This window comes from Etheostoma spectabile, unplaced genomic scaffold (assembly GCF_008692095.1).
Source record: "Etheostoma spectabile isolate EspeVRDwgs_2016 unplaced genomic scaffold, UIUC_Espe_1.0 scaffold00008902, whole genome shotgun sequence".
NCBI lineage: Eukaryota > Metazoa > Chordata > Actinopteri > Perciformes > Percidae > Etheostoma > Etheostoma spectabile.
In genome coordinates, this window is record NW_022603639.1 from 13,736 (window position 1) to 28,515 (window position 14,780).

General features: G+C 38.4%; 1 protein-coding gene across 1 annotated transcript in view; it reads right to left on the reverse strand.

Annotated features, from left to right (window-relative positions):
• The window catches only part of LOC116678966 (diacylglycerol kinase zeta-like), a gene marked incomplete at both ends in the record, with an annotated part of 28,177 nt that extends 13,644 nt beyond the window's left edge, over nucleotides 1-14,533 (reverse strand). Inside the window, 13 exon segments of the mRNA XM_032508706.1 lie at nucleotides 66-148; nucleotides 1,279-1,352; nucleotides 1,355-1,376; nucleotides 1,930-2,001; nucleotides 5,292-5,408; nucleotides 7,740-7,811; nucleotides 7,964-8,032; nucleotides 8,189-8,245; nucleotides 10,924-10,986; nucleotides 11,442-11,519; nucleotides 13,077-13,172; nucleotides 14,431-14,468; nucleotides 14,471-14,533. Coding sequence (XP_032364597.1) covers nucleotides 66-148; nucleotides 1,279-1,352; nucleotides 1,355-1,376; nucleotides 1,930-2,001; nucleotides 5,292-5,408; nucleotides 7,740-7,811; nucleotides 7,964-8,032; nucleotides 8,189-8,245; nucleotides 10,924-10,986; nucleotides 11,442-11,519; nucleotides 13,077-13,172; nucleotides 14,431-14,468; nucleotides 14,471-14,533 — 904 coding nt within the window.
• Nucleotides 14,534-14,780: the final 247 nt, after the last annotated feature.

A 14,780-nucleotide genomic window follows, 5' to 3' on the forward strand; every position in this document is an offset into this window, starting at 1 on the left:
GTGTGTGTGTGTGTGTGTGGGTGTGGGTGTGGGTGTGGGTGTGTGTGTGTGTGTGAGGAACCTACCCTTCGTGTGGTCCACCTTGGCTCAGGTCAAACACCTGTCTGGGATTCAGGTACCACATAAAGGACTGCAGGATCTTATTGCCCTGTCAGACAGAGAAACCAATATAAATTTAAAAGACTTGAAAGTAACTAAGCTTGCCCATAATCTTCTTACAGTACATGCACACCCATGCTAAAGTTTAATAAAAATAAAAAGAAGAATAAAAAAACATCTTTTGGAAATTGATCTTAATGCCTTAATTAAAAAAAAATAGGAAAATCCAACCTTTTAAGGACACCAGTTGTCTTTGTAAATGAATAATGTATTAAATAAATAAAATAATAAATACAAAAATAAATTATGTTCATCCTTAAAAAACAGGGGGCATAAGTACACCCCCCTATGTTATATTCCCATAGAGGCAGGCACATTTTTATTTTTAAAGGCCAGTTATTTCATGGATCCAGGATACTATGCATGCTAATAAAGATCCCTTGGCCTTTGGAATTAAAATTGAATTCCAAACAAATTGGAATTATTTATTGACAACACATTATTCATTCACAAAGAAAATCGGTGTCCTTAAAAAGGGTGGATTTTCCTAAATTCTTTGAATTGAGGCATCAAGATCAATTTCCAAAAGATGGTTATTAATTCCTCTTTTAAATAAAAAGCCACTGTATGCTCATTCACTTCACATGCAGACTGGTTGTCTCTCGATTAGCAAAGGATGTAGCATTATATAATATTTATTTACAAAGCTTTTACTGCTGAACTCCCTCTGTATATAACCAGTCTGTCAATGAATTTCTTAAATTATACCACTAAATCTCTGGACTGTATCACCTTAAATACACTCGGATACAGGACTGAATGGGGTAGGTGCAGTACAGAATGAATTCCAAGATGAAGCAGAGCAATCTTCTCTGGTGCCTAGATTATGTACAGAGCTAGTAATTGAAATATTGAAGAAAACATAAGTTACTATTATAACTGTTGTGAAATGTTTGAATGTGTATGTGTTTTGTATGTATTGTTTAAATGATAGCTTTGTAAAAGTGTCTCAGTGGGCTAAAATATGCATGAATTGCAAATAAAATTAAAAAAAGCCAATATCTGAATGAAGTCACCAGTCACTGATGTCAAAGTAGACATCTGGTTTCAACTGCTTTTTGATTTGACAAGTTGAGTCTTAAATCATGAGCTTTTGGACTTGGGGTTGATCATGAATACCTGGTTTCCTCCACTCTTGGGGTTGACAAACACCAGCAGCGGTTTCATCAGCGGTGATGGGATGGGTCGGATTAAAACGGCTTCCACTGTCGTCCTTCCTGTCAGAGAGGAAGATGATCTGCTAAGTCCCTCTGTAGCATAGCCTGTCCACTTAGGCCGTCTACCCCGGGACTTATCTACAGGCTGGTGTCCCTCAACTATTAATCCACGTTAGCCTTTCAGAAGGTATCTCACGTAGAGATCGACAGATACTGTTTTTCAAGACCAATACCAATTATTAGTAGTTGATGAAACTGATATTGGAACCGATATGCATTTACAGTGAAAATCCAAATCTTTAGGTTAAGATTTTGGAATGTAACAAACACAGAGCTGTAGCTAAAAACAAAGTATCGCACTTTTTAATAATGCACTTTTTCAGGTAAATAAAACGTTGATACAGGTCATTTATCTTCCAAAAAAACGGCCTATATGGTCTATTCTATGACAAAAACAAGCCCACATGTATCACACATCATGTCTGTCAGCTATACCTTTAAAGATGGTGTTATCCTTAAGAGAGTTTTAGAGTGTGTCAACTATAAAGCATTTGTGTTTCATATGTGTACCATAAACAAAACAGTGATACATTCATGGTAGTGCAGGACTGACCTCAGCGCCTTTCTTGCTGCTTTTCCTCTTGAATGATGTTCTCTTCTTTTTCTTACTTGACTTCATAGATGACTGTTGGAGACACAAAACAGAGCCATCAGCTGCAGATCACTGCAGGTTGATTTCACGGAGCGCAGGGGAAGATGTGATGCAGCTTTTCATGAGAAAGGAAAAGGTGTTTCCCTTCATTAAAACAAATGTGCACGGGGTAGTTTAAGGCAAAGCACCTTATTAAATGGCATGAAAATGCCACTTTATGAGTTTTTTTTTACGTTAATTTGAGTTCCCCCAGCCTGCCTATGGCCCCCCCAGTGGCTAGAAATGGTGATAGGTGTAAACCGAGCCCTGGGTATCCTGCTCTGCCTTTGAGAAAATGAAAGCTCAGATGGGCCGATCTGGAATCTTGCCCCTTATGAGGTCATAAAAGAATAGAATAGAATTCCTTTATTGTCATTATACACATGTGCAGTACCTGTGTAACGAGAATGAAGCAACCCCTTTACAGTGTCAACAAGAAATATGAAATATAAGTGCAGAAGAAAAAAAAATAGGTGCGGGGATGAAGTGCACAGTTCATGAGACGACTATATACATATCTAAAATAGTAAGAAAGATAAATATGGTTTGTATACGCATATGAAATGGCACAAGTTATTGGTGTATCAAAAGTATTAAATATTAAATATTACACTGTAGCTAAATGGCACAGAATTTCCAGTTGTCAAAGTAATACAAATTTCATACAAATGAAATTACACAGTTACAAAGACAATTAGAAAATTAGACAGACAGACCGACCAAGCTACACAGATTATTAGTTTTGTTTTGTGTGGGGAACATTAATAAGGAAAGACACTAAAAAAAAAAGTGTACTAAACTATACCACTACTAAACTATTTTTTTGACTGGCTGTCAATTAAAATCTTATATCAGGACACCTCAAACAACGTTGAGTTTAAGTCTGTAAGTACTTGCAACTACAGCCACAATCAAACTGATGAAGTTACATGATTGAACAAAGTGTGTCCAATATAACAAATAATGGAGCGTGAAGGGTGACAAAAGTTATAAGTCAAAGACCATCACAGGCTACACAAGTCCTCCAAACCAGTATTCCATACCGATTTTAATTCTAAGGCCAGGGGTGTTGCTATATGACACTTCCAATCCTAATGAGAGGTATTTAACTGTGCTAATTGTGGGTTTTCTGTTGCTCGCTGTTTTAGTGCTTGTGAACATGTCTGTCTGACATTTTTGGGATGTGTCTTCTGCGAACAACCTACTGAGTAGCCAACACTCACCTCTCCCTCGGATCTGGTTCAGGCAGTCAGCAACAGCTGTGATCATTGTTCCTATTTAATGTCTGTCTTTAGCTTAGTTGTGTGTTCACTTAGTTGACCAAGTTGTGGGAATTTCCCCTATGTTCCTTGTCTTTGGGAATATTTAGCTCAAACTGTCGTCTGTCGTCATGCCATTGTCTACAGCAACGCTCTGTTATTTTCTTTTTTACTGAGCGTGAAATCCCCAAGGAGCTTAGGAAGGGGAGACACAAAGGATCTAGGTCAGGAGTGAAAAGAATACAAAGAGAGAGAGATTTCATCGCCATGAGATGGCTGGCTAACAAGAAGGACGAGCTATCAGCCTTGGTGAGGAGATAGAGATTGGATCGTGGGAGCAGTGTTGTGCATTTCAGCGACATGGCTACACAAGGACATCAGGACCTAAATGGGTCTGTAGACAGCTTTCAGATGGGACTAGTCCTCCATCAGTCTGGTTTGGGGACATGTTGTCTCAATCTAGAGAAAATCAAGTTTTTCTGGAGCCCCGGAGGTGACATGGAGGAAAAAAAAAATAATAAAAAAGTACACTTTTGTGTGAGCTTGACTTTGTTTTGCAAAATCTCGAATTTTAGTTGTCAGATCTTGACTTTGACGTGGATGGGAAATAAATATATAAAGTATATATATCATATCGGGATGCATAGTATCCTGGATCCATGAAATAACTAGCCTTTAAATCATAAAAATCTGCCTGTCTCTATGGAATTTAACATAGGGGGGTGTATACTTAGGCCCCCTGCATTTTAAGGAAGAACATTTATTTATTTAATACATTATTCATTCAATCTTTATGAATTAGGCATTAAATCAATTCCAAAAGATGTTTTTTTATTCTTCTTTTCAATGAACTTTAGCATGACTGTGTAAACTTTCTCAAGCCACTTTATATACACACACCACACACACACACATATGCTGTATATACAACATCTCGACTTTCAAACTCGAGATCTTGAGTTTATTGTTTCCCCAACTTTGTTTTTTTTCTTCAATTTCTCTTTTTTCCCCCCTCCATATCACCTCCGAGCTCCGCGAGTTTGTACTTAGGAGGTTCAGTTGAGAAATTAAATGTCAGGTGTCAAAACCTAATATCACACTTCAGCAATTTAAAGTGGCTCCTGATTGATCAGCCATAACTATTTTACTTCTCTTACTAGTATAATGTCCTGAGGATGACTTTTAAACCCAATGATTTTCTTTACTATGTTTTTTCATTCATTATTTATGTCCCTTTTTAGTCCTTGTCACTTTGTGTACTTACTAACTGCTCGTTTGTTGTCCCCATAAGGTCTTTTTGCACATCTATGAAGTCAAGCCTGAGGATGTGCTTTGATGTATTTCTTTATTTTACACATCTCTTATCTGTTATTATGTTTTTGTTACATTAATGCCATACAATATTTGATTACATATCATGTAAGTTACTTGCTTTAGTTTGGTTTATTATACTATAACATTATTATTTTCAATGTAGGCCCAAGGGTTTTTGGTGTCTGTGTCGGGTGATAGTGTATGTAAGGGAGATGTGTTTCTACTGTTAAAAAATGAATGCTGTCAGTTTAGCGTGTTATTCACGGCGTTAAGGCAAACCCATTTCAACGGCGTCAATTTTTTTATCGCGAGATTAACGTTCTTTTTGGCTTGGCAAACTTTGTAGTTTTTTTTCACATGCTAGTAGCGTTAGAAAAACTACAACTCCACACCACATCTAGCTAGACAGGAAGCAAAAAACTAGTTTGGGCTTGTGAAATTGAACTCTACAGACAGCTATATGTCAATGTTGTTTTCAATAAAATAAAAAAAACATTTGCACAAAGCAAGCTCTTTTCCATGTTGATAAGAGCATTAAATGAGAAAAATAATGGGACAAAAAGAATCAAGAGACATTTAGAATGGATAAAATGTGCGATTAATTGTGATTAACTGCAAGTTAACTCTTACATAAATTGTTTGACAGCACAAAAAAAAAAAGAATTCAATAACACTGTACTGGAGAAAAGGAGTGATTGACAGCAGTATTACCTGATTGCGTCGGACTCGAATGATCCATGTAGGCGGGACAATAAGGGCAGCGTGAGCTCCTATTGGACAAGCCTCCTCAATTTGCTGGAGCATAAAGCAGGACACCTTGTTGTGGTACTAAAGAGGGAAATACAGCAATACAATGCATTTATTACCTGAGATCTGCAGAATAGAAATGACATCATTTTTGCAAAAATAAATGAAATAATAATAATAAGACGTTCTGTGGTAGCTCAGTTTAAGTTAAATGACTTAAGTGTCCCAATTAGGCCTGCATGATTAGTAGTTTCACGATTCAAAAGTGTTTTTTTAATAACTTTGATTCTCATTTAGTTTTACGAGCCGAATGCATTACAAATGCTACTACTTTCTTCTTGCTGTATGAAATAGGTTTTATGCGATTTTCTTCCTTCTTTTCATTGAAGCCTCTATGTTTACAGGCTTGTGGTGATGCTCAATGTGCTATATGTGACAAAAAAAATCTATGTTTGGTTTGGTTAAAATTATCAAGTCAATGCCCTTAGTTTTTGTCTTGGTCAATGTCTTTCATAGAGTAAATGACGTTATATCTTTCCAACCATGACACTTCCCGTAGTATTCCCCGTGTATAGTTTCCGACTGGGAACCCAGAAATTCCGACATTGCATGTAAAATAGAAGACAACATAGTCCGTGCCGCTCGCTTGGCCTCATGGCGGAAAAAAGTCGGAAGACAGCGTCTGAGTCCATTTTGATCATGACTGTGTCAGATAAAAACAAAGAGCCTTGCAGTGGAAGGTGGTAAAATACTGTATGTGGACAGTTTATTAAAGGGAAACATCCCACGAATTTGAAAGTAGCCTACATTTGAGAAACGAACACAAGGAGGCTAACCTAGCTTAGCTTAACCCTCGTGTTGTCTTTGGGTCAAATTTGACCCCTTTCCAAAAAAAAGATTCCATGTCAGAAATTTGGGTTTATTTCAAACAAGTTTTCCAAAAAACTAACGCTCCTCACAAGTTAAATAATTAATCAGTTCACTACTTTCATTGATTTTGTGTGTTTTTGTCAATTGTATAGCATTTGGAGAGAAAAAAAATTGATAAGAGTATTAAAAAAAGAGAAGTTTTTTAATTGATTTCATTTTTTATTTTTAGCTACCTTTTATTAGTCCCACAAGGGGAAATTACAATTTTACACTCTGTTGTTATTACACACATGCTCAGAGATGTCAGAGAGGGGGGGGCTGCCCCATGAAAAGGCACCCCGAGCAGTTGGGGGTTTGGTGAATTGCGCAAGAGCACCTGGGCAGTGCCCAGGAGGTGAACTGGCACCTCTCCAGCTACCAGTCCACCACTGTACTTTGGTCCGTATGGGGACTTGAACCAGCAACCCTCCGGTTCCCAACCCAACTCCCTACGCACTGCCACCCCCAAAAATGTCAATAAAAGTGACTTTAATGTGAACAAATGTCAAATAAAGTGACAAAAATGTGAAAAGATGTCAAAAAAAAGGAACAAAAATGTCAAAAAAGTGACAAATGTAAGAAAAAAAAGCTTTAAAAATTTGGGGGGGAAGCCCACAGAAATTTCAAAAAGCTAAGAAAACATCGACAAACGTTGAAAAAGACGATAAAAGGTTTTACAGTTGAAATTTCAACTCAGAAAATCAACAATTTCTAGGTCGGTGGGAAGACAACACAAGGGTTAACAGGGTAAAAGAGAACGCCAAGCCCCCTTTCCCCAAAACAGAAGCTAACCCCGGTAACGTTAGGGCCATGGATGTATGGGTACGTAGGGTCAGCGGCATGACGGAGACAACCACAGGACAGAGAACACTACAGGGCTGGTTGGGAAACATACGCAGGTTGTGGGTTAATATGTGTATTGATACTGGGACGTCTACACAACTGTGTGAGTCGATTGACTTCAAAAAGTTCGCCACTTTACTCAAATCAAACTTAAAAACACCTGTTGATGTCTTTAGTCTGTTGCCTACTTAGGTTTTTCTCCTGGAACACGTTACACACATTCTGCACTCACTGCTGCATGTTGTGTATATGCATGTGTACATTGTACATACTGGTGTTATTGTTGAATACATTGTGAATACATATTTCTAAAATTGTATGATGCTTTTGTTGAGTTTTTATTACACAATACTTTTCCTGACCTTTTCGAATCGCCCTAAAAATGACCCATGTTACAAAAACTAAAACTAAGCGTTAAAAAAAAATGAAAACTTAACAGAATTTGAAAACAAAAAGTCAAAACAAAAAAATAAAAACTACTGAAAAATGCAAAACTATAATAGCCTTGGTTTGGTTCTGCCAATTTGTTTTGCCATGGTCCAAAAAAATCATGGCAGAGTATCGTGATATCAGTTCTAAGCAAAAGAAATTGTGTATTTTTCCCAAAAGCGTGCAGTTTTTAGTCCCAATGTGAAAATTAAAAATACATAAAGTACTCACAGCCTGTTTGCACCAGGAGCAGCTGATGGCTACAATCTCTTTACTATGGAAAGCAAACTTCTGTTGGAAACCCTGCACAGAAAAAAAAGGAACAGAAGTTATTTTGTGCTCTTCACTGCTACAAAAATGTAATTAAACGACCAGTTTGAATTAGATGTAATTAAGTGGGAACTCAAGCAATTGAGGGTATAACTAAGTATTGGTCAAGATAAAATTCAACTCACCTTTCCACATTGTTTGCATTTGCCTTCTTGCCGTCTCCGGTGCACCCAGTGATGACGCACCACAATAGACTGAACACACACAAATTCCACAAATTGGGATTTTCCAAATCTGGGTGAAACCTTTTTTGGAGTCCATGAACAATTTTAAACAACGTAAAAATATTTCCCCGATTAATTGCAGCAGCACTGCTTGGAACCCCCCAATAGCAATCTTCTCAAACTCACCTCTCGGATGTTCCTAGAGCCCGATTCTCTGAAAGACGGTTTACACCTGAAATTAATCTGGAGGAGAGCAGAGAGGAAGAGAGTTGTACATAGTTAGATGATAACTGGGCTTATGAATGGGTCCTGTGAGAGGGTTATTGGAAAACGCAGGGAGCGCCAGAATAGACAACTGGAAAGTCTTGATTGGAATGATTTCCAGTGATCAGGTTTGCAGGTGCATCATGTTTTTGGAGAAAGAAGTGGTTAGGCCAAAGAGGTCCAGACATGTGTGACCTTGAAAGTGGGAAGGCCCCAGGATTCCACATATTAGAGTGTGCACAGAAAAAAAAAAAAAAAACAGGGCCACCCTGACCAGAGCAGGGACACCACCAGACACTGTGGTTGCTAGGCTGAACACTGTTAGGCCAAGCAAACTGTTTGGGGGAAGGCGTATGGAACAGCCCATTGTATTCTATTGAATTGCTCCGGTTCATCCAGATGATAGTTCTGCTCGATCATACAAATGGTTCAGCCTTTCATATCACTGACCTTGGTGGTACCGCCTTCTCATAATGACAAACCGGAACCAGTCCTGATCTCCTGACCTCCACATTTAGCCTACTCTTTGAGAAAGTGGCCTCAGTCACTTAAAGGGTAACAACCATTTTTTTCAACCTGGACCCTATTGTCCTATGTTTTTGTGTCCAAGTGACTGATGGGAACAATAATCTTTGACATTGGTCCGGTATTAAGCAAGATTGCTGCAACAAGCTACAATGTAAGTTAATAGGGCAATTGTCCAGCTTATATTTACTTTCACAAAAGTGCTTGTTTTGCCACTGAAAGGATCAGATTAATATTCTAAGTGTCTGACAACATTATGGAAAGGATCCCTTCCGAGATAGACCTTAAAAACCTCTTTGAGATGTTTCTGTTTAACCAAAAACAGCTCTGAAGTCGCTAGCGCTAAACCCACAAGACTCCATTCAAAAGAGCAATACTGTTAGCGTGTATTGAACAAACATATTTTACATGTGAAATCGGTAAACTATGTGTTTATTGCAACCCAAACTAGAGTTGTGATTGTTGGAAAAGTGGAGAGACAACCAAAAAAAGGCTTTTGTTGTTTTATTTAGTGTCTTTTGTTTAAATTAAGTGTATCTTACAACGGCAAAAATTACTGTTTATTTAAATGGAGTCTGGTGGGGAAAAACGAGCACTGCAGCGATCTCGCTTAATACTGGACCAATTACAAAGATCGTTGTTCCCATCAGTCACTTACACACAAAACATAGGAAAAAAGGCTCCAGGTTGAGAAAAAAACAGTAGTTACCCTTCAATCCCTTTGAAATCAACAGGGCCAACCTTTAAAAACCGGTCAGATTTGATCAACAAGAAAATGAGATTAAGGGACAGAAGATTCCACGAGATGTAAGGAAAAGAAAATGACGCCTTTATGACGCAAGAACAAAAGTAGAAGTTTTCAAAGGGGGTGTGTTTGACCTAGATTAGATTCCAATTCGATTCGCTCATTTTAAAAGTGGATTATCCACAAGCCTGTTTGCCTTTAGAGAATACATGCTATATCTGTGTTTGCCATGTTCTGCAGCCCTCTACAGTACTGCTCATAAGTTTAGGATCCCATTCTAAAGTTGATTAAAAAGAAGGAAAAAAAAAAATCATCTTTTGGAAATTGATCCAACATTTAAGGACAACAATTTTCTTTCAGAATAAATAATGTATCGTACATAAATAAATGTTCTTTCTTAAAATACAGGGGGCATAAGTATACACCCCGCTATGCTAAATTCCCATAGAGGCAGGCAGATTATTATTGTTTAAAGGCCAGTTATTTCATGGATCAGGATACTATGCATCTTGATAAAGTTCCCTTGGCCTTTGGAAATAAAATAACCCTCCCCCCATCATTACATACCCTTCACCATACATAGAGATTGACATGGTTTTGGACAGAGCAGTGGATATAACACATGCCTTTGGTGTGGGAAATCTGAGTTCAATTCCCACTGCGATACATCAACCAATGCGTCCCTGAGAAAGACACTTAACCCCTAGTTGCTCCAAGGGGGGGGGGGCTCTGATATATATATCTATATATATATATAGATATATATATCCTGTATATATAACAATTGTAAGTCGCTTTGGAGAAAAGCCAAATTATGTAATGTAACATGTAATGTTTTATTTTGGTTAGCTGGTTTGATTTGCAGTGAGAGATGATTTTATGGAAAGTACCCCATGCCAATCTCTAGGTATGGTGAAGGGTACGTGATGATGTGTGTGTGTGTTTGTGTGTGGGGGATGCATAATATCCTGATCCATGAAATAACTGGCCTTTAAAAATAAAAATGTGCTTGCCTCCATGGGAATTTAACATAGGGGGGTATATACTTATGCCCCCTGTATTTTAAGGAAGAACATTTATTCATGCACGATGCATTATTCATTCTGAAAGAAAATTGGTGTCCTTAAAGGTTGGATTTTTTCTTAATTTTTTAATTAAGGCATTAAGATCAATTTCCAAAAGACTATTTTTTTAATTTTTTATTCCTAATAGTTTTGCTCCAAATGAATTCTCATCCTGAGGCAAACACAGATCTCAAGCTGTGCCTGGTTTCTTTGTGAGTGATTGAAGTGAGGTCCCGACACCACCTTAGGTCTGTGTGTTCCTGGGAGATTGAGGGTCACAGACGAGGAGAGAGGAGAGACAGGAGGAGTTTGGGTTATCTCACTCTAAAGTTGGGGTCATTGAGGGGCAGGGTGGCATCCAACAGAATGGCTCTAGAGCTGGGAAACTGCAGATTAGACAGGGAGAACTGTTAAGGACAAGATGTCCGCTCTTTCAAATGGGCTGTCCTCTGCTTCAACCAAAACAGAAATATGAAAAAACTGTTAAGTGAAATAACTAAAGAACAGATATTAGCTGAAAGCAACCGTCCTTGGATCCAATTTTAGATTTTCATCATGACAGATAAAGTAATCCTGCTTTTCCCTTCTTTCATATTTTTACTCATCCTTGATGACTGAAAGTTTAATCCCTCTTTATTCTTGCCTCCATCACATTTTGTCCCTTGTGAAAGACGGTTTAAACCTCCGTCTTTAATCTTCTCCTCTCCACTTTAATCTGTCTGTGATGACTGAAGTTTTACACCTTCGTGCTTATTGTCGCCACAGTAGATAAAGTAGATACAGAAATGTGAACTCATTCAGATTCGGAAGTATTTTACATACATAAGACAGAAAAAATTACCTTCTCGAGTTGTTCTATACAGATGGTGTGGGCGACTATCTTACAGGCAGCACACTTCCTTCGACTGACTGACTTTTGCTGGAAGGAGAAAGAAGGAGAAGGAGAAGATAATCAGTTCTGAAATATGGAAAAACAACCACAGCCATAACATAACACCGAATAAAAGTGAAAAAAACAGTAATTTTGTTTTATGATCTTCAGCAGCTAGTGAGTGATTTTGGATTGGACAAACCAATGAGACAGTAATGCCATCTGTGACCACCAGGGGTCAGCCCTGTGCTGCTGAAAGTCAAATGCACTTACAGGGTTTTTTTGATGCTCAGTCACATCATTTTTCAGAAAACTACACACAATCAGCACAACCACACATCCAATTAGCAGAACACCCCAGACCCTCTGCAAAATGAAACACTCTTGTAAAATCTATACAATCTACATCTAATATGCAACACACACGTTACAGATTACTTCATTCAGCTGGAACCAGTTACACACCGCAAGTCTACTTCTCAGTGATTAGAGTACTGTAAATTAAGTGTACAGAGCAAGTGCAAAAATTCTTTCTACTAATATACACACACACACACACACACACACACACACACACATACATACATACATACATACATACATACTGTACATATATACACATGCTTGTATATACACACATATACACACACACACACACACACACACACACACACACACACACACACACACACACACACACACACACACACACACACACACACACACACACACACACACACACACACACACACACACACACACCACACACACACACACAAGTTCACCAAACACTCCACAAGACCAATTCTGCAGACTGAGGAAAATATAATTCATTTCTCTCCACATGCCAACATGGAGGATCACAACCGAACATGTCCCAGTTTTCACAGTATTACAGTAGTGTGCATACCACTGTTAACACATAAAATACTGTATCCCAAAAAAACTGAAAATACAGTACAGAAAACACTAGACTCACCTGATGCATTTACATAGCGCTTAAACCTGATTGGTATGTCTACAATTAAGCAATCATGTGGCTGTGTTTCACAGATTGGCTCATAGTCCTGATATACTTCTGTGTCTAATGTATACAAGGTGTGTGTGTTTAGTGATTTGAAAATCCCTGTAAGAGGCTGACATTGTGCCTATAGTGGTGCACATCTGGGCCAGTGTTTTGCTCCTTGAGTGTAAGTGTAATACTTTTGATTTCAGTGTGTAAGCAATCAGCAAAAACTGTAATTGAAACCAGATGCATAGAAACATATGACATAATAGCGTGTGACATGTGACGACGTTGTGTATACGTGACATGACAGGCTTTCCGTAGGTTTGATTTTAACACGAGCTGACGTGAGTAAAATTACAACATGACTGGGTGGGAGACACTGAAAAAACTGGAAATGAATCGCCGTGGCATCACTGTGCATAAGGAAACCGTTTTTTTGGAAAAGATCAGAGTTATCCAACATAGAAGTTACTGTCCTAGAAAAATCTAAATATGAATGGCCTGTGGAAATAGTGTTGTTGTAAATACAAAGAGGGACACAGAAGGGGGGGGGGGGGGGGGGGGACAGATGGGGACAATCTGAGTGGAATACTAACCAGTGCTTGGCAATACAGTGTTGTCTCTCCCACGTAACAGTAGTCTCCAGACACGTTTGTCTCAAACCAGATGTGATCTCCATACACGGCCGAATCCTACAGAGACAACCATAACACAGAGGAGGCTCAAAGGACAGAAAAATCCCTTTGCTTTCTCTAAATCTGTTTTAACGTCACAAAAAAGAAGGACTGATGGGTCATATTGGCATTCATCACAGTATGATGGTGTTTGATGTAAAATCCTTAACCCTCGTGTTATCCTTGGGTCAAATTGACTCGTTTTCCTATATCAATGTTCTTTTAATACCCAAATGACATGATTGATTCCACACAACGCTCTTTGGCAAGTACAAATCTCTACTTTCATTCATTTGGGGGCGTCTTATTCAATTTTATAGAATTTGGAGAAAAAATGTAAGTGGTTTTGAAATAGTATTGAGTAAAAGTTGACATATTCCAGTTTGTGGTTATCCATCAACATCCATTCCTTTAATTTTAGTCTAAATAAGTCCTAATTTCTGCTTTTCTAACTCAAACATTAGGTATAAATTTCCTATAAATGAGGTTTATTGACCATAAATTCCAAAAATAACTGTAAAAGTTACGTAGTGTTGAAAACGTCAAAAAAAAGGGACAAACATTGAAAAAAGGGACAAAAACGTCAGAAAAACTTAAAAGTACTGATGAAAAAGCGTCAAAAAAAGTGTTGACTTTCCATTTTGACGGGAAGACAACACAAGGGTTAAAATCATCCGTCTAGACCCATGACGTTCCACTTTCGGGATTGCTTCGGTGCCGAATGCGTGTCTTTTCGCCGATGGATTTCTGAGGACTATGGTTAACTGTTCCTCAGATCTCTGCAGGGTTAATCCAGACAGAGCTAGACTATGGGAGTTTTCTCTCGCGAGACATCTTCTGAACGGACACAAGGCTATTTTGCAGCGGCTCCGCGCAGAGCTAAGCGCATCCCATGATGAGTGGATTAGTTAAAGAAATGCCGATAACCAGAGTACTTTTTCCCCCATCTCAGAATGCTGTATGGACTTGCCCGACCCTCATCTGCAGCACTGTGAAGGAAGGTCTGGCAAAGTGAGACTATGGCATCATTGACGGTACATTGGCCTTTGGTACATTATTCTCTTTTTAGATTTTAAATCACTTTCTGACAGAGCTTTTTATGAGTCTCAACAACTATAAAGAAATATCAAGAATGACATTTTGGCATGATGGCATTAACACTGGCAAGGTTATCCTGTTTTATATCCAAGCTGCTGCTGCCGTCGTAGGCATGAGGTAAGGTAAAGTAGGATTACACTTGTGTGCTTTCTCAGACCCCCTCTTATGTCAAACTCACAGTCCAGTCCAGAGTGCTGCGGATATTTGCCTCGGGTCGGTCAGGGATGATGTACTGGGCTGACAGGGAAGATGGTGCAGGCCGGACTTAGCTATTGCTTTTCCTGGAAAGACAAAAGACAGACATTTGTGAATGCTCCTATTTTATTCTTGAAAATCCAACTAAAAAAGCATGGAAATATTGAACGTAAAACTAAAGTATGCCTAACATCACACAGATTTGAATGTTCAAAAATTCGCCAAATGCAATATCTTAACGTTGGTCTCCTTTTGTGATGCTCATGTCTTTTCAAAAGGAGCTTCTCTAAAGTCCTTAGATTCAAACTCAAAAGAAACAAATGAAAATGAATG